General features: G+C 40.3%; 1 protein-coding gene across 2 annotated transcripts in view; it reads left to right on the top strand.

Moving 5' to 3' along the window:
• Positions 1 to 20117, top strand: part of gabbr1a (gamma-aminobutyric acid (GABA) B receptor, 1a) — a 73141-nt gene that overhangs the window by 23216 nt on the left and 29808 nt on the right. The window contains exons 8-12 of one of the 2 annotated variants that reach the window (XM_067600756.1): positions 6023 to 6157; positions 15466 to 15636; positions 16369 to 16470; positions 16749 to 16814; positions 17044 to 17235. In XM_067600756.1, the coding sequence (XP_067456857.1) occupies positions 6023 to 6157; positions 15466 to 15636; positions 16369 to 16470; positions 16749 to 16814; positions 17044 to 17235 (666 nt within the window). The remainder of the gene's footprint in view (positions 1 to 6022; positions 6158 to 15465; positions 15637 to 16368; positions 16471 to 16748; positions 16815 to 17043; positions 17236 to 20117) is intronic. The other variant, XM_067600757.1, reaches the window with a different exon arrangement.

Genomic DNA, 20117 nt, shown 5'->3' with positions numbered 1-20117 from the left:
TGAAGCTCAACACTTAATCCCAGCCTGTCCTTTTAATGGATGCAGAGACCCTGTGGTAGCAGAACGGCTTGTTTCCCTGGCTATTCTGGCGACAGCATCAGACTATTTACAGCCTTCTGAGATCTACACACAAACACACACACCGACAGACACATACACACACACATACAGTATGTGCAGACACACACTCTGCACGCAGGCCGTTGCCATGGATATATCAAAGCCGAGACTGCCAACTTTGATCAATTATTAACAGTGATGGAGTGAGACAGTGGAGATACAGAGAAATGGTGAAACAAGGTGCTTCCCTCACTTCCGCCCTTTATTTTAATTGGCAGCCGTGACACAATTTCCCGTCCTCTGTGGCATAACCAGTATTCATCACTGGTCCTCACGCATGTCCACTGGCACACAATCCTTGAGTGGGGTGCCAGACGTAATTATGAGGAAATTAGGAGATGTAGCAGCGCATGCTTGGAGATTCAATACATAGGCTCTCCCCCAGGCCCTTATCTTATCTCCTCTTCACACTCTTTTTATATTATTCAATCTGGAGCGTAATTAGAGAGTGTATTATGACAAGCCAGTGTCTTCTGCAGTTCTTCCCAGCCCAGGGAACCTTCAGTTTCTTTCAAATGTTCTCGCAGGCTGGGTTTGACTGATTGGAAGGGCTACATAGGCATGTTAACATTGACACTGATATTGGCTCAGGGAATTTCAGAACCAAGGACAGCGACAGAAGTGGGGGAGTTATGTGTGTGTGTATGCAGCTGTGTGAGTGCACTTCTATGGCTGTGTACACACATTCGCACTGGTTGAGTGTATGTGTGTGTGTGTGTGTGTGTGTGTACGTGAATGTGTATGGCATCGGGGGCCGTCAATCCAGGCGCTCTCATGAGCCATGGAGGGGTAGAAATGAAAGTGGAAATGGTGATGACCCCAGAGGGTTGTAGAGAAAGACCTCCAAGAATAGCAGATACCTCAGCCTTTATTGCATACCTGCCAACACCCCTGTTTTCGCTTTTTTTTCTTTCATAAGGGAGACTGTGTGCTTCTTCACCTCTTACTGCACTGTGTTCCCATTTTGTTACTGTTCAACCAAAGGTTTCATTTCTTATACTCACAGAAACACTTAAATGATTGAAAGGTTCAGCTACACAGTCTGATTCCGTTTTGCAATTGTATTCAAGAATAGAGCCCTTTATTTGATACCTTTACAGCCTGTTAACCTTTGTATATTAAGATAAAGGTGCAATGAGCATGAAATAAGTTGCCAGTAGGGGTAAAACAACTGAATTTACAGACCAAAGTCAAGCCCAGACTGTTTTCACAACAGTATATGCAAACAGTATTTAAGCTTATTTATTTATTTTTTTTGTGGCCTGCTCCATTATTGTTCAAATTTTATGCATTTCATTCAGAGATCTAAAGGACCCTTATTTTATGCGGGATGATTAAGGCCTTTTATAGCTTTTTCAACGGATGGGCATTGGTTTACCACCCAATAAAAATGTTTTTCTCACTAATGCATGCCATTATTTTTTCCCAGCAAAGATTCAGCCATAATTCACCTTTTTTATTGAGGCTCTGCACTACTACTACCACTTACTGTCAATGTATTTAAACTTTGCATTCTACACTGTTGACAGACTTGTTCCTTGTTAAAGGGGACACATAATGCTTTCTGTGATTTTTCTGTTATTTTTATACTGTTATGATGTCTGATGTCTATATTAAATATGGTCAAAGGTCTAAAGCTTGAGATGAATGTATGTTAAAATGCTCCCAGGACATCAACAGCCAGGGCTTCAGCCTACTCTGAACACTTCATATGCAATGTTACTTCAACTTCCTCCTCCTGATGACGTCAGTTTGTTTTGTAGCCTTTGTTGCTAAGGCACACAAAACACAGTTGTCCACTCGGATATTTTAGACTGGATTCAGACTCACACATGTACCGATGTATTTGAGAAGTTTCCATTTCAAGTAAAGAAGAAGTAAGAGATGTGAAATCCTACTGCTGTCAATTTTTTTTTACATAGCCTCCAGAGCCGCTGGAAGTCAGCCGAGACGCTAACCAATCAAAACAGAATGGGCTCATTGGAAGGGAGGCTTAAAGAGACTAAAGCTATCAGACAGAGGCTGAACTGAGGGGCTGCATAAAGGGCCAGTATAAGACAAATAAGGAGGTTTTATTTAACTGTAAATTATGCAAAGATATTTCAGTATAGTCCCAGAATAAAAATATAGACCTGGAAATGTGCATGATATGTCCCCTTTAATTAATCATGTAATCAATCTAAATATAATCTAAGATATATTTGTCTCACAAGATAATATGTATAAACATGATTTTGCCTACATTGAGGGATAATACTGTAGACCTTTGTCTTTGTTTAGATACTTCAATAACCTCTAAAAGGTCAGGATCTGCACTTTTTCATTATTTTTTAATTTCTACATGTTATGAGTGGCGAGTAACTCAGACAATTTATGAAAATAAGCTGTTATTAAAACCTGCAGTGTCGGATGGTAATGATGAATTGATTAAATAATTCAAAGATAATCAGCGTAGGCGATGAATTACGGCTCATCAGAGTTTTGTTAAAACACTGTAACACCACAAAGCTAACGAGCTTCTTCTCAGCATGCAGCCAACCCACAGCCAGAGTGACAGAGAACACAAACAACCTTCGGGAAAGACAGTGTTTGAAAAGGTCTGTGCGTCAATCTGCATCTCCCTCACACCAAGATGACTATATGTTGTTCCAGCAATTAGTTTTATGAGGAATAGGCAACCATGTACGATGGACGCCCAATAGGCTACAGTTTTGTTCACCGGCTGAACGTTGCAGCATCCAAAAACACCAGAGAGGAGGAAAAGATCTGTGATCAGATTGATTCCAAGGAAAGCCTGCAGCCTCTTGGCCCCGCATTGCACAAGGTTGCATATTCCTATATGACATCAATATTGTGAAGCTGCTTTCCCAGTCAGTGTTAATGCTATTAAACCAGTGCATTGAAGACGGTCAGCAGTGCATGGAGACAGAACAGTAGAACAGACTCAGTGAGTAATTTTACAGACATGCGCTCCATAACTCTAACTGGGTACAAGTAATCAGCTTAGGGCAATATTTTGATATCAACAAGTAACAGGATTTTTGTACAGGTTTATTTTGTTGTCCCTCAGCATTGTTATGCTTTTATTAGTCAACAGCAGTTGTCAACAACCTTTCCCAAGCAAAAATCCTGTTTCAAGTTCAAATAGCTAAGATCTACCATTCAGAAATATTAGCCCAGAGACACTCTCGCCTTGCATGTACACGTATTATTTGAACACCTCTCTCGGCTCTTTTTTTTTTAAAGTAGTGCATTTAATCACAAACATTACTATTATGACTACTTTCATGTTTTGCCAAGGGGAAATGAAGACATAACATGAAATGAAACACTCTCATCACCCCCAAAACCAACCCAGGAGACATGTCTTCAAATGAGAAAGACTGACAAATAAAAAATTCAGCTGATCTCAGACAACAGTTAAATAATTCAGCTGGGACACTCGCACTATGCTATGCTATGCTTTGGGAGGTTGCTTTCCCGTTAATGCGTTAATGCTATTAGCCCAGTGGATTTAAGACAGTCAGCAATGTATGGAACCTTTAGACAGACAGTCTTTTGCCTATAATTGATAGTATGTACCTGGTCTTCGGCCAATGGGAATAATTAGATATGGTCAGTGGAGAGATGACAGAAAATGAGCTGGACTCCAACCAGGTATATTGCAGCTCATCGTTGGTGTTGGTTGATGGTAAAAGGTTAAAAGTTGTTAGTTTTGTCATTAGTGTGTATCACTGTAAGATGAGAACTTTTCACTTTGATTAAACTTTCAAAACATTCATAGAAACTTCTCAAACCACTCCTGCAGCATAATCTAATTTTTGCACTGTTCATCTGAGCAAAACAAATATTTTTGCTAAAACAAGGCTAAATACACTGAACTGACATTTTTTTTGTAGCTTACAAGGTGCCAGTGACCAACGTAAACAAATGTGGAGTTGAAATTAATTATTGACCATAGGAACAAATAACTGCTAAAATATTCTGAACTCAAAGTTTGCCTACTTGTTTTCAGCCATATAACATGGCTGATATAACTTGCTCAGGTGTCAGCTAGTAAGTCAACCTTGAATTTAGAATATTTTATTGCAGGACATCCGGATGGCCCAGGTGTTGACACGGCAACCATGAACCACAATGTCCCTGGGTCGCATCTGGCCATCTCTGTCTCCCTTCATTTCCTGTCATTATCTACTGTCTCTACCCAAAACAAGTAAAAAATGCTTTAAAAACTACTTTGATGGAAAAACAAACTTCAAGCTGACCAAAGATGATTTTCTTAGTGAAGGAAGAAAGTGCCATCTTTTAATAGCTGCCTTCAAATAAGTAAAAAAGCACCTGTTGTGTACGTTGTTTGTGTTATAGCGGTCTGCAGCAGCAACGCACGCTGACATTGCTAACTTCGGTGACAAATATATGTTTTCCTTGTAGTTGAAAGTAACTTAACACAGCAGCCCTGATACAGCTCTGGGAGAACATTCTTATCAACTGAAATGCCTCAAGTTCATCTTGAAACCCCACAAAGATCAACAGGTTAATTGCGATTGATGGTTTGGTCACCTTAATGACATGCACAGTTTAAAAAAACATGCCTTGAAGGTCTTATGTGGCCCAATGAATCAAAGAGAAGTCTTCCTTTTAAGTTGAAATTCGTACTTTGATAGGCACCAATAAAGAGAACCATATCTATGAGAGGATGTCAACAGTCAGACTTCTCCTTTAATATGGTTCAGACTGACTTATCTAAGGTCACGTAGACATCCTGACTTTTTCTGTGGTGACATGACACCACTATAATTCCACCCAATCTAGAGTTAATGGAAAACACATCAATCAATGAGAAGCCCTGCTATTCCATATATTCCTGGGTCTTGAGTGGTGATTACCACTTCAGAAAAATCACAGGGCTGTCTCAAAGAGAAAATTCTGCCGTTGAGACAAACACCCCAATTAGGAGCCATATTGATCTTCACTGTCATCGGCCATGGTACGATTGTTTATGACACTTGTCGGGAGTGTATTTTTTTTTAATCTGCATGTGTGTTTGTTTTTGCAAGCTGTTTCTCCTCTTCCGTGCTGAATCATTAGACGTGTCAGGCCAGTTTATTTGTGACTCATGAGTGGTGCAGCGGTGACGGCCTGTCGGTAGTCTGACTGACACAGCAGTGATGGATCATTCCAGCCACACTGTCGCCACCTAGACATGCTGTAAATGACTTTATTGGAGGGTTGTAATGACTTGTGATAGCTGCTGTTGTGGTCGTCAGGCTCACTTTTGTTTGCCTGTCTCTCTGTTCTTATGTCTTGATCTGCGGACAGCGTCTTGTGTTTTGATGTTACACACTGCCTGTGTGGACGTGAACTCTTAGCGGATGATATTTTTCTTTTTCTTCCCCCAGCTTGTTTTTTCTCTACACATTTGCATCTACTTGTTTGCTGCTCCCTGCTACTTTTGTGCCATTTTCCGTCTCTTTATCTTGACCTTGTCTATTTTGTTCTTTCCATTTCTCTTACTTGTCCCTTTCTTTCTCCCACGTGTCTTTTCTCTTCACATTTGCATTGGCCTTTTTGTCACTCCCTGCTACTTCTTTGTCATTTTACTTAACTTTATCTACTCTCTTCTGTTTTCTTCTTTCTGTTTCTGTTTACGGTCACCCCCATCTCCCACACTCCATTACTCATGTCTCTTCTTTTTCTTCAACCTCTGTTCTCTTTTTCTTTCAATCTGTCTCCCTCACCCATATCTCTCCCCATCTTCCTTCGTCTGACTCCTCCATGTCCGCCTCTCTCCCTTTCTCTTTCTCTCGATCGCCTCAAGTCATTTCTGTTCCTTAATATTGATCCACCCATCCATCTGTTTATCCTTCCAACCATTTAACACTTTGTCATTTTGTCCTTCCAGTGTGACCCAGGAGAGGCCACCAAGTTGCTGTATGACCTTCTCTACACTGAGCCCATCAAGATCGTCCTGATGCCCGGCTGCAGCGGCGTCTCCACGCTGGTGGCTGAGGCTGCTCGCATGTGGAACCTCATAGTGGTAGGTGTCTTTGACTGATTTTGCATTCTCCGCTTCCCAGCCATTTAAACCCAACTGCACTGCTCCATAAGTGTGGCCAAATAATGCATCAGCTTGTACTGTTTTGAAAGGACAAGGGTGTAAGATTTAGTGGCATCTAGCAGTGAGGTTGCAGTTTGCAAACGATCGAATACCGCCCCCTCTCCCCCCAACCTACAGTGGCCGCAAAACTTGTGAAAAACACGAAAGGCCCTTTCTAGCGCCAGTGCTTGGTTTGTCCATTCTGGGCCACTGTAGAAACATTGCGGTGCAACATGGTGGGCTCCATGGATCTGTAGATATACAGGGCTCATTCTAAGGTATCGAAAACTTCAGTTGATTATACACTGATTAAAACATACTTACAAACATACAAGTCTATGCCACTAAATTGTACACACTGCATCTTTAAAGGGTCAGTTCACCGTGATTGCAAAAAGAAAATCTATATTTTCTCACTCACTTTGTGTGGTATCTAGCTAAGTGGATAATTTTGGTTTTATGGTTTCAGGGTTTGGCATATCCACCTCTAGAATTTTGTTTTTGGGACTCACAGCATTGTTAAATGGCATTTAAAGGCCATGTTCATGTGCAATTTTCAATCTGTTGTCAGATTTGTCTTCATCATGTCAGGCCATCAGTGCTTTAACTTAATATTAAGGTTTTCCTTTTCCTTGGTCTATTCACCTCATTTAAATGCAGAGTTGAGTAGAACAGGGCAGGAAATGAGAGAGGAGCAGAGCAGCTTGGACATGAGAGAGGAGAAGGAGAGGAGAGCAGTGTAGGAACAGCGAGTGAGAACTTACTTGACTGCTGGAATAGAAATCAATTTGAATATTTCACCAAGGCTTACCTATTTCTTATAGTTAAAAATGAAAAAAAATTGGGATGCAAATTATGCAAGGAAGCAGGGTCACTTGGGGCAATGAGAACAGGAAAACTGATGTACACATTCTCTAGCGAATGGCAGAACTGTAGGGTAGACCCATATGGCAACAACAATGAGAAGCAAATGAAATCTTTTAGAAAAAAAATAAATGAACACAATGTCTCGCACAGTTACAGATTAGCAGAGGACATACAGAAAAGACAAGATGAGAAACCTCTAGAGTCAAGCTCTCTTAAAACATAAGCTGAACTTTTAGCCTCAGCCCACAATGTCTTCAGAACAGCATACTATATTGACAGGAATAACCGGCCTTATGCTGATCACCCAGGACTAATAAAGCTACAGATGATAAATGGTGTTAATGTTGGCCATGTTGGCCATGCCACTCAAATGTCAAATGTACAGACATTGTACATTTCATATCAAAAGAGATGAGGCAAACATTATTGGCAAGTATCATGACCTAACCAAAGCTCATTGTTATTGTGGATGAAAGCACCTTGTTAAGGAAAAAGTCTTGTCTTATTGTGTACCTCAGAACATCTGTTGATAGCTCAGAGCCGTTGACCTTCTTCTTAGATCTTCTTGAGCTAGAGAAAACAACTGCAGATGAACTCACTAGTGAACTACTGAGCTTCCTGCTGAAACATGGCCTTGAAGACGCTTTTCTCAAAGAATGTCTTATTTTGCTCAGATTGAGCCTCTGTAAAAAAAAAAAAAAAAAAGGAGTGTACTCAAAACTGAAAAGGAAATTCCCAGGCCTCATAGGCTGGCATTGTCTGAACCGTTAGGTTTGATTTGTCTGTATCAGTTGCAGTCAAGCACTGCACAGGGACCAACCACTTCACATCTTTTCTTGACAAGTTATATTGTCTGTATAATCAGTTACTAAAGAACTTAAGAGAGCTTGATGCTGTAGTCTCTGAAGTAGGTGTATGTTTGAGAAGGATTGGTTGAGTCTTAGGGATGAGGTGGGCGGCTTCATCTTTCAGCACAGGAAACATTGTTTGGATGATGTATGCTGCCCTCTAAAATCACCTCACAGCTGCAAGTAAAGATGTGAACCGAAATTCAAGTGAAAGAGGTATGTATGAGAGGCTAGCAGCAAAGTTGAGTTTATTTGCTTTTGTTAAAAACCTTTGGCTGATGATGGATGCGCTTGAGGAGTTTAAAGACGTGTCTGAGTCTCTGCAGTCCAGAGACATTAGACTGTCTCAATCAGTCATTCTGATAAAAAGGCAGTTAGATGTTTTTAGTACCACGAGCAGGAGCCCAGACAGTGGTCTATTCTAGAAAACTGTATTTGAGGCTGTGCAGTAAGGTGCTTTTTAAAGACATCACACTAGTGACAGCAGGCAAATGGTAATAGATCCCAGAATGTTCTGTGAGGCACTATGCAAAATCATGCAAACAAGAATGCTCACAAGCAAAGAGGAATCACTCTTTCATAAAGTCAATGTGTTGGATAAATACACATGGCCAAGCGCTCTACCATTAATGTATAGGGAAAATGAAGTAAGAGAGCATTGTCTTGAATGTCAGTGTATCAATGCACAAGTCCCTTCTGTCTAATGTTCATTAAAATAGTCGGACCTCTTCTTACCTCTTGGGACGCCACAAAATATGTCAGTAAGCGGGCTAGCTACCGGAAGGTCTGCAGACTATTTAGCGTGTAGACAAAAAGACACATGACCACACCGGCTTCCCCATATCAGCCCATCTGGGATCTGATGATCCAACTGGTCTTGATACTGATACTGCAAGTGAGTCCGGTCAAAACAGAGTAAGCAGTGATGGCTGCTGCTTGTTCTCAACTATGACTCATCAAACTGTCATCATTTGTGCCGGTGAAACAGTTTTGTTCTTTATATGTTTTCACATATTGAACTGAAAAAAGGAGAGCATCTAAAATGACAGCCCTGTGCGACCTGTGGAATGAAAGAGGCCTTTCCTGAAACCTCACCACATAAAGTGCATGAACTTTATCTTTATCTTTATCTACCTTATCATTGTTGTTTGTCTTAGGAGCTTTCTGCTTTGATATTTTCAAGTATTGACACATAATACCAGCAGCACATTTTGATGTGTTCTCTGTACAAACTTGTTTTTTGCCTTATGTCATTTTCCGTTATTGGGAATGTAGGCCACTCTCTTTCTCCACAAGGATATAGCATGTGTTGAAAAATATATGGATTTTAAGTTTGCTTCCCTGTGTCACAGCCTGTAAGATATAAAAGTCAGTAGCTGACCATATTAAAATGAAATCATTTGAAATTCAATTTTCCATTTGTGTGCACATGATTTATGTCAACATTATAATTAACAATAGTACACACAAATGAGAAAATGTCAATTTGATTATATGATTTCATTTCATTATTGGCAGCCAAACAATCTTGGGTAAGGTTTGGAAATTTGAAAAGGTGTTGGCAGATATAAATTGATTCTTCTCATATTACTTTGTATTATTATTCTCTCCCTTAGTGGTAACAACATCATTCCTATATTTGATACTTAAAGAAACAGTAAGTCATTAGCTGTAGTTTTGCGCACTGTTAACAGTATCTAGAAGGACTTTGATCAGCGTTTTAGTGTTCAGATCAGAGGGTTGTCTCATCTTGTTATATTTTATTTACAGTTTTTCAAATGATATCAATCTTGGTTAAATGTAACATATTTAACAATCTTAAAGCAAGACTATATGAATTTTGAAAGAAGAAGCAACACATTCTTCCTCTTACAAATCCAAAGTTAAAGGCATGGGCAATAAAACCCACTGTGGTAACTGAAGGGCTTTAAACCATGTGAATCACTACTTACTACTGAGGCTCAAACACAACATAACTTAATTGACTAATGGGGAGGGTTGGTGAAGGGGGGTTCAAAGTGCTGAAATTCCTCTAGGAATGGGGTGTACTGTTAGGGTGCTCCGTGGCAGTGTTGCTTCCTTGCGGGCAAATAGAAAGGAGTGGAGTGAGGGCCAACCACAAATCCCTGCTGTTTTCATAGCACCACAGTATCCTAAAAACTAACAGTCACTTATCACTTGTAACTCAGAACACACTGCCCCAGCCATCTCTTCTCCCTTTCTGTTCACTACTGGCGCTTTTTAGGGACAACTCTCACCACTTGGCAGGCAAATTAGTAACCATCCTCAAGACCTCAGGAGTTGACAGGGGTAAAACTGCTGCCTGGCCTCTATTCCCAGCTGGCGCCAATGATTAGATTGGAGTTGACCAAAGACTTTCCACATTACCCTAGCTTCATTCAATACAATTAGGGGTTTTACAGCTACCGCCTTTCCTGTTCTGTAATGACCAGTAGCTTATGATGGCTAATGTGAGCAAACCTTAGATAAATATTGCCATATAACCGGCGTTACCGAGTCTGTTCTCTGACTTTATGACCGCTCTCTACTTGTGCTGCTGTTGTGCTTAGTGTTAATATTTAAGATTATCCCTTAACTGTCTCTTGTGGCCAAAGTTTCAGCTGTTCAGCAAAAGTTTCATAGCCTTGCTTTTAAATTAACTGAACTACTGTAAAACTGTGATACCGTTTGGACAATTTAGATTACCTCTGTCCTAAATTAGGACCACATTTTCCACAAAAACCGTTGCTTTCTACCAAGAAGACATCACATTCATTTGACAGATAGTGTTATAAGTGCATTCAGCCTCCATAAGAACAAGAGCTATTTGTTGAACAAACTAAGAAGATCTCTGTCGCCTCTTGTCCCTCATTTCCCTCTTGGTATACATTTGTTCTTGATAGCAAGACGAGTGATATAAGCTGATAAGAAACCTTGACACTGACACTGAAAGCTTTAGCTCTGTTTGTGCTGGAAGAATATCACTTTTCTATTTTGTGCCATAAAATAATCCAGCAGATTTTTTGTTTAATTTAAATAGGAAAACAATGAATGAACAATAGAAAACAAATGAATTGTAGATGCTGTTGGAAGCTGACAGTCATCTAAATGATTTGTGCTCGTGGTAATTATACTAAGTTCCCAAAATCAATACTGTGGTTGTTTATTGATTTTAAAATACATAATGAAGCACTTTCACAAAACTGCATTGACAGCGGCATTACATGCAGGACAAAACATATCGTTTGACCTTGCATACTACATGACAATACATTTAGCACTAGTTAGTATAAACACATCTCAGATCTTTAAACCAGCCAGAGATCTGATGCTGTCTTCTTCTGCTGCTATTATTTTTGGAAATATTTCAGCTTTTCATGCCTTCACCAGTCAGTTTATGTTGTTTATCTCAATCTCTCTCTTCCCTTTCTCTGCCTCTCTGTCACTCACAGATCTCTGCTTATTAGCTTTGTCCTATAATTGAAGTTTCATCCAGAGATTAGTCATCGAGAACAATCAGTTCTAGTGGTTGGCATCTGCCCCTCTTTCTCGTTTCTGGTCTTTCTCTCTTTGTCAACCTTTCTCTCCTCATCATTAAAAACTCTCTTCCACTTTTTGACTCTTTGCCTTTCTCTTTCCTCTGTCTGTTGCTGCTGCCTGAAGCTAGCCTGCTCTATATCCACTACTTTTGCCTTCCTTCCTCCTTTCCCTCTCTACCATCTTTCTCTCTGTCTCCCACTCTTCATTTCTGCCTCGCTCCCTCAATTCAAGCAGTCGATTCTCCCCACACACAAAGAGATCTGTCTCTCTTTACTACACGCCATCACTGGCACAACCTCCTAACCGCCACACTCAATTATTTTTGTATGCGTTCTGCCTGCAGGAGCCTACTCGCATGTCAAACAGCCTCATCAGAGCACCACGGAGGCAAAAGCAACCTCCATTTCTGGACGTTGATCAAGAAGAGGCTCTCGATCCGCTCTTTTTGGCACAGTGTTAATTTGATCCCCCATCTCCTTTTCTAAAAGCAGTGTAAGCCACAGACGGGCATTGATCTGCTACTACAAGACTACAGGAGGACTGACAAACTGAGAATCGAGAGATTTTGTTTGTGATTTTTAGGAAGCTTCAATGTAGAACTTGTGGAACTCTGTTACAGACTGCTGCCACATTGGTCTATTTCTGCAACAGCAGCTTTTTGCTCCATTTTAGTTTTGTCACTGTTTTCGTGCTTGGTGGAGATTTATTTTTACATTATTTTTCTTTGGCTTCAGTTAAATGATTACATTCTACCTGGCATGGTGCTAATGAAATCCTTGCTGGACTGGACAAACAATGAAATGAGCGGGCGAGCTGAAAGCATGTCATGTTTTCTTAGTTGTCGAGATGTTGACTGGTCTGCTCGAACAAAACACACAAAAAAATATCATATTTTCTCACACCTTTCATGGTATTTAGCCATGTCGTCTTTTTGTTGGTTTTATTTGCATATGTTTTTAGATACACACTTAAGACATCATATACAATCATTTTGCATCATCACTGATTTTGCATCTATAAAAAGCGTTGCACTGCATTGTGGGATTGTTAGCAGATGAGTGTCTGTGGCACCAATCCTCACATTTAAAAACAATAAATGTTAACCAAAGTACTTCATAGAGAGATGAGAATTACAATCAAATAAAAACATACACACAGTTATTATGAGGATCAAAAAGAAAACAAATAAAATGTAGCATAGAATAAAATTTGATGTATAACATAAAAATGAAAATTTTTATAAAATCAGGTACAGCAGGATGTCTATGAATGGCAGGGATTGTATTTCAATCCCTGTGTAGAAGTATGCTTGTGCAAAACCTTGTTCTTGATGGTCAGGCCAGTGCCTTGCATTGTAGTTTGATGTGTGTGTGTGTGTGTGTGTGTGTGTGGGTGTGTGTGTGTGTGTGAATGGGTGAAAATGATAAAAGCGTGTAGTGCATTTACCAGAAAGAAAGTACTGTGGGGATTTCTGAGTGTGCACATGTCACACTCAGAATTCAGATACTCATATATAGTGCACTGTATTGTAAATAGGGAGTGATTTCAAGGCAGCCAATGCCCCTGTTACTCTGGATAATCTGCACAACACGCTGCCAACAATTTTCAGAGGGACTATTTCTTTGTTAGAGTAAAGTGTTAAAGTAATGCTCTGTGGATTATCCAGATTAACTAGAGCACTGTTTCTGAGCTGCATTAAATGTAAATGTAGTTTTTCAGTAGTGTGAGCAACATAAGTCCATTCACATATATTACATATGTTGAGGTGGCAGCAGAATTTCAGAGACAGACATTTCAAAAACTGAGTTCAACCCACTGGAGTTAATGTAAGAATAAGTTGGCATTGTACTTAAGAGATATAATATTTTTATTGTCATCAAATTCCATTCCTGCACTGTCTATGGCTCTCATCCTCAAGCCCATTCATACCTACCGAAGATGTAAATTATTACATATTATCCATCACAAATATGTCAATTCCTTTTTAAATCAGTAATTTCCTCAAACAGTGGGGCACTGTTGTTTTAGGGACTCAAGTTAGGAACTCAAAACAGCCGCAGATTAATACACCATACTCTGTCGTGACTCCAGGTGGCTCGCTGTCTCTAGCTATCCTCGTAGTGAATTTACTGGTCGCATCTACGAGAGGGACAGACTGAAAATGACTCAGCACACTGATCTGTGCTCTCAGTTTGTGTTAGCTGAAGAGGCATCATCTCTGGTTATGAGAGTTGAAGCGCTGGGAGTCGAATGAACATTTTCCAGATTCTACTTTGTACAGTTTGTCTCTACCTGCCGGGTAGCTAACACTAGCTAGCAGCAGTCTGCAGGCTGGTGTCTTGTAAAGAAACACAACCGGTAGATCAATTAGTGAGCGGAGCGTTCTGCTCTGGTGAAACTGATTATTAAACTGAATGCACTCTACTTAGTTGAAGCATCTGGTGCTGACAGTCAGTAGCTGTATTTTATGCGCAATGATGATAGAGTTGCAGGTCTCTAATCGTTTTTGCTTTAAATAAATATGTTTCAAGCTTGCATTTTGAAGGCAATCCAAAATCGATTAAAATCATGAATCAACCCCAAGCTTGAAAAATACTGAGATTTATTGGCCTTATCATCCAGCCCTAGATTGACTCAAAATAAACTACAGTGTGTGTTGTTCATTTTAAGCTTTAGATACAAACACAGTACTTATTAGTAGGATCAATTAATTGTTGGTTTTGGTCTTTTCAAGGGATTTGTTGACAATAAGGAAAATATAGAATATCACCAGCTTTATCCTTCAAGAAAATATGTTGTTGTTTTTGTAGTTTGGGTGAATCAACCCTTAAAACTCTTGTCACACTGCCTGTGTTTGTTCGTATATGTTCTGAACACCTAGAGCATGAGCATGTGCTTATTACGGCTGAGTACATGTAGTCCAGAGATACTCCTGCTGTTTTTTTTTTTTTTTTCAGATCTTTCACTGCCGCGCCCAGATCAGCTGTCACTTCCTGTATAGTCTCCCTTCCTTTTTATTGATGCCTTCGTCTATCTGCCTGCACCCACAGGGATTTGTTATTGTGGGAGTCCATACTGTACATGACATTTGACATCTATCATTAAACCCCCCTCTTGCTCCCACTGGTGAACATCCCAGGACTGTATGGGTAATGGGGCTGAGATGAGAGCTGGAGAGGAGGATAGGTTGTACGTGTCTGTAATGGTTCCCTATAAACACCAGGTTTCTCATTTTAAAGCAGACCTGTCGAGGATTTTATCTCCAGTTGTCACTGTGAAACTAATTGTTTGAGGAACAGTCTTCTTCCTTTTTTCTGTTGGCATTTTCCACCATTTCCTCCCTGCTGCTTTGGACACACATCTTAGCTGTCTGCTCTCCACCACAAGGGGATTTTTTTTTTTTTTTTGTGGGAATTGTGCCTGAGAATTCAAATTATGTGAGTCCAAATAAAAGAAACAGATGATCACTGAAGCTACTGTTTGCAACAACAGTAATTAGATCATTTTTTTATATGTTCTGTTTGTAATAGTAGAATGTGTCATTGCAATTTAATGGAAATATATGCATGGGAAATCCTGCATATTTCTTTTTTTTTTTTTTGGTTGAAATGACAGAGTTTATCGACACACCTCATAAGCCAGAAGCAAAAAGGAGGGAGGGAGAGGTGTGGATGAAAATGAGCAAATGGGAACAGGGATTGTCTCTCTGGTTCTCTGTCTTTTTGCTGGCTTTCCTTTCTGTTGTTTGCTGTTTGAACCAGCCACCATCAAAGAACACTATGTACATGGGAGGAACAAGAGAGTCCTGATTTGAATACATTTTGATTGAAGTCTGTTTACTACTGATGCCTGGAAGGACCTTCAGAAGTATATTTTTTCACAAAATCTTGTGTTTCTCTTCTTCCTTCCCCGCAAAGCCTTTAAATTGTTTGTTCACTGTACTTCTTCTTTCTCTCCTCTTTTCTGTCTCATTTCTCTTCAATCTTTTCCCAGCTGTCCTACGGCTCCAGCTCGCCGGCTCTGTCTAACCGCCAGCGCTTCCCCACCTTCTTCCGCACGCACCCATCGGCCACTCTCCACAACCCCACCAGGGTGCAGCTCTTCCAGAAGTGGAAGTGGACCCGCATCGCTACTATCCAGCAAACCACTGAAGTCTTCACCTCAGTCAGTATCTTTAATCTCCTTCATCTCACCTTCAATTTTACACCTGTATTTTATCTCCGACTCATCACTTCTTTTATCTTCACTTTCCTCTACTTTTTGTTTCCCCCCAATTTTCACTCCCTTTTTTTTATCACTTTCTCCATGTCCTCACTTTGGCCCTTTCATTTTCGGTAAAGTGTGAGCTGCTCGATTGCCCGCCAGCCTCTGTGTGTTTGTTTATGGTAGCTCTTGTGTTCTCAGGCTATGCGATACTCCTTCAAGCAATTTCACCTGGCGATTAATGGAGGATTTTTGAAGTAATTTGTTGGAATATTGGTTGTGAGAAATATTGATCAAGCAATACATCTCTCCCAGGCAAGGCGATCGATACCATGGCACGAGGGTTGGTTCCTGTAATGGAGGTTAATGATCCCGCTCTCACATTCTTTCCTCCACCTTCTCACATTATTCTTTTCTTCTATCCAGTCGTGTTCTTTGTCTAAAAATCTATTCTCTCCCATGCTGCATACATCCCCACACTGTCTGTCGCTCTCTTGATGTTCTCATATACACTTCAGATTTTTTTATTTCGTGTTTTTTTTTTTTGTCTCTTCGGACGTGGTTGTTTTTCTTTTGTCTTTCTCTATAATCTCAACCCGTGACCTCTCTCATTCTCTCTGTTCAACTGCCTCTCTAACTCCCTCCTCCTCTCTCCCTGTTTGTCTCCCTCTGTCCTTCCCTTTCATCTCGCAGACTCTGGACGATCTGGAGCAGAGGGTGAAGGAGGCAGGCATTGAGATCAGCGTTCGCCAGAGTTTCCTCACCGACCCGGCTGTCGCTGTCAAGAACCTCAAGGTGCTTTGATTAAAAATTCACCTCAGCTGCTGACCGTCTGCTCCCCCCTCTCCTTCCTCCTCCAGCTCACAGCTGCACACGACACCATTAGCATAGAGGCGTTTTGATAGAGGAAATTAATGCGCTATGCTAATTAGCAACTCCTGAACAGCAGTATGTGCTGTGCTGCGAAGCAGCAGGAACTTTGGCACGCTGCACTGCCACATCAAGCTGTACTATTGTGAAGTTATACTGTTGCTGCTGATGTAACTAAGCATTTTCTTCATGTTTTGATGCAGCGCCAGGATGCAAGGATCATTGTGGGGCTCTTTTATGAGACCGAAGCCAGGAAGGTGTTTTGTGAGGTTAGTACTTTTTCCCGCTCAATTGATCCCAATAGACTGAACCTGACTGGCTATTAGCAGAAATTGAGCTCTGTAATGGGCTGTTTGAATGTCTGAATGAATTTCCTTGTTTGGCAGCGATACAAAATGCTCAACACATCTTAGGGAATAATTATCTTCATGCTTATTTATCATTCTCTACCTCCCTTCATCCACCCTCCATATCTGCCTCCCTCCCTCTGTGCTGCAGGTGTTTAAGGAGAAGCTCTATGGGAAGAAGTATGTGTGGTTCCTGATAGGCTGGTACGCAGACAACTGGTTCAAGATCAAAGACCCAGCTATCAACTGTACAGTGGAGAACATGACAGAGGCTGTTGAAGGACACGTGACCACTGAGATCGTCATGCTGAATCCTGAGACTGTCCGCGGCGTCTCCAACATGGTAGGAATCCTCTCCCTCTCTCCTGCTTTGTAATACTTTTACTAAAGAGATATTAAGTGATCTTTGACCTTAATAAGTGCCTCTAAATTGCAATACCAGCTGCTTGAAACAACAGTTGAATAAGTCGTATTTGTGTCATGGAGTGAAGCAAGTGAAATTTCTTATGAAGAATACACCAAAATCCTAAATATTTAAGGCACTCAGGTCAGAGTGTTCAAGTTTAATGAGCTTATAATGACATGTACATGTACATGAAATGACATGAGAAATGGGGTTCACAATTGTATGCTCCAAGATCCGAATACATGGGAGATGCCACCAATACAACATTTCATAAAAACTGATGATAAATAAATACAGAAAGCAATCAGGAGATTTAAATTACATGTCAGAGGTTATAAAAGGGAAGGTGATATTGCACAAACATCTGTAAAGACAGCCTGAAGTGCAGCACCTCCAACCTTCAAACATATCAATAAATTCCATTAACTGTCTAACTCATTTTAATGGAAAAATATTAGATTCAGATAACCAGAGAACTAGTTTTTTATTCGTTTTAAATCAATTATTAGCTGTATGTTATGTCCTCATGCACCCAAAAAAGAAGAAAAATGGGTATAATGTGCATATGTGATGCTGATAACGCACCAGATAATGCACCAGGTGCCGTAGCCATCCAGAGCCATCAGTTGGTTGGTCCACTGGTCCAAACTGATATGTCTCAACAACTGTTGGATGGATAATCATGAAATTTAGTAAAAACATTCATGGTCCTCAAAGGATGAAGCCTAATGATTTTGGTGATCCCCAGACTTTTCCTCTAGCATCACCATGAGGTTGATCTGTTTGGTTGTTAGTGAAATGTCTCATCAACTATTGGGTGCATTGCCATGAAATTTGGTACTGATATTCAAGTCCCGCTCAGGGTCAGAATTGTAACAAATTTGGTGATGCCAACTGTTCATATAGCACCACCATTAGGTCAAAATTTTAAATTGTTCAATACTTTGTTTTGTGACCAAACACCTGCAAAACTAATGACATTCCCATCAGCCTCAGCTGTGCCTATGAGTAAATGTTAGCATGCTAACATACTCAACTAAGATGGCAAACATTATAAATGTTAGCATTTAGCTCAAAGAACTGCTGTGCCTGAGCACAGCCTCACAAAGTCGCTTGCATATCTGTAGACTCTAAATCTTCATAATAATAATCAAAATAAACAGTGACAAATTCCTGTATTTTTTCCAGAAACAAAAAATAAAGATCCCTAAAATACTGTAAAAATTGTAACATGTTCCTTCGGAGGTTTTCTGTTACTGTAGTTTTAGCTCTTTGTCTACTAGCTAACACTACTCTTGCCAACAATTTAGTGCTTCTTTTGTGCATCTCCAGTGCATGTAAAATGGATCAGTGGCTGTGTTTTTTGAGTGTTTAGAGCAATAAATGTTAAAGCTTTAGTGAACTCTGTATGACTCAATATCATGTTTCCTAAACCACTGTTAGATAGCAGAAAAATAGGTATTTCTTCATGGGAAAATGTCATGGATTATTAGTTTAAATTATTACCGTCACACTCTTTCTGAACTTCTTCCTTTATAATTTTGCCCTACCCTCGTTTAGCTTCTCAGGTTCGAGTCATTGTCTGCTTCTCTTCTGCCTGTCGCTCTCCTCCGTTCAACTTCTCTAATCCTCTTAAACCATCTCTTCCTCTCTCCGTCTCTCCCATTGTTCGACCTTCTTTGACTCTTCTGGTCTATGGTGGATCATACTTTTCATTCTTCTTGTTTACCCACTTCTACTTTTCCTTCTCCTTTACCATTTCTTCATCAACACCTTTTCCACCGCCCCCCCTCCTCTCCCCGAGCCCCTCCTCCTCCTCCCCTCTCTTGCACTTCATCAGCAGCTGTTGTTTATATACAGCACCTGCCACTACCTGCTGATTTAGCTGTTGACGTGCTGCTCAACGGGTGATAAGAATTACAGCCAGAACTCCTGCTCATAGTCAATCTATTCACATTCAATTTCCAAGTTTGAAATTGGTATATTTCTTCTAGATAGAGTTCTCAGATGAAGCTAGTGTGCTAATATTATGAGGTCTGCAATAGCACATTGTCAGCTAGATTTCAGTAGGTAGTGGGAGATTTAAATGCCAAATGCCAAGGTGGAATTTCAATGAGATGAACTTGACATAACTGAATTGGAAGGTGTGTAGGCCTAATTGGCTTCAGAGAATCAGCAGGGACACCTTGATGATCGCTAACAATAATCCTCCGTCGCACATGTATCCTCGCTTTTCAGTGGGTGATAATATTTATCGGTGTTTAATTACAAAAACAATTCTAAATAGCTTAAGTGTATACCCGGAGAAAACATTAGTATTAAGTTGAAAAACACTACTAAGGTGTTAGATTTTTAGCAAAGCAGAGATGCCAAGGATTGTCGATTGGTCATATTTCCTTTGTAACCACATTTCAAAATGCTACTTTAAAAAAAAACAACTCTTAATTCACAGCAGCACCCAGATCAGATGGTGTACTGACATCAAATGTCAGCTGAAAGCAAGACAATGATCACCTCCATCAGCACTGATCAGTGTTGCCAGATGTGCGATAATTATCTTATTTGTACGTTCATTTTGCCCTCTCTATGATGTACGATCAATAAACTGTAGTTTTATGAGAGTTATGTGCTGGACTTGTTCTTGGCTAGGTCAGTCACTTCCTAACTCCCGTTTATATTTCTGTTTGTGTATGGATTTAACAAGCGAGGAACAATGTGCTAATTGGGGGGATTTTGTTGCTTTTAGGCAGAGCCAGACTATCTCTTTATACAGGCTAATAGTCTTTGTGCTAAGGTAGCTCATCGCCCGCTGGCTCCAG

The sequence above is a fragment of the Thunnus thynnus genome, chromosome 10 (genome assembly GCF_963924715.1).
Source record: "Thunnus thynnus chromosome 10, fThuThy2.1, whole genome shotgun sequence".
NCBI lineage: Eukaryota > Metazoa > Chordata > Actinopteri > Scombriformes > Scombridae > Thunnus > Thunnus thynnus.
The sequence above is the reverse complement of the archived record's forward strand: the minus strand, read 5'-3'. Positions and strand labels throughout refer to the sequence as shown.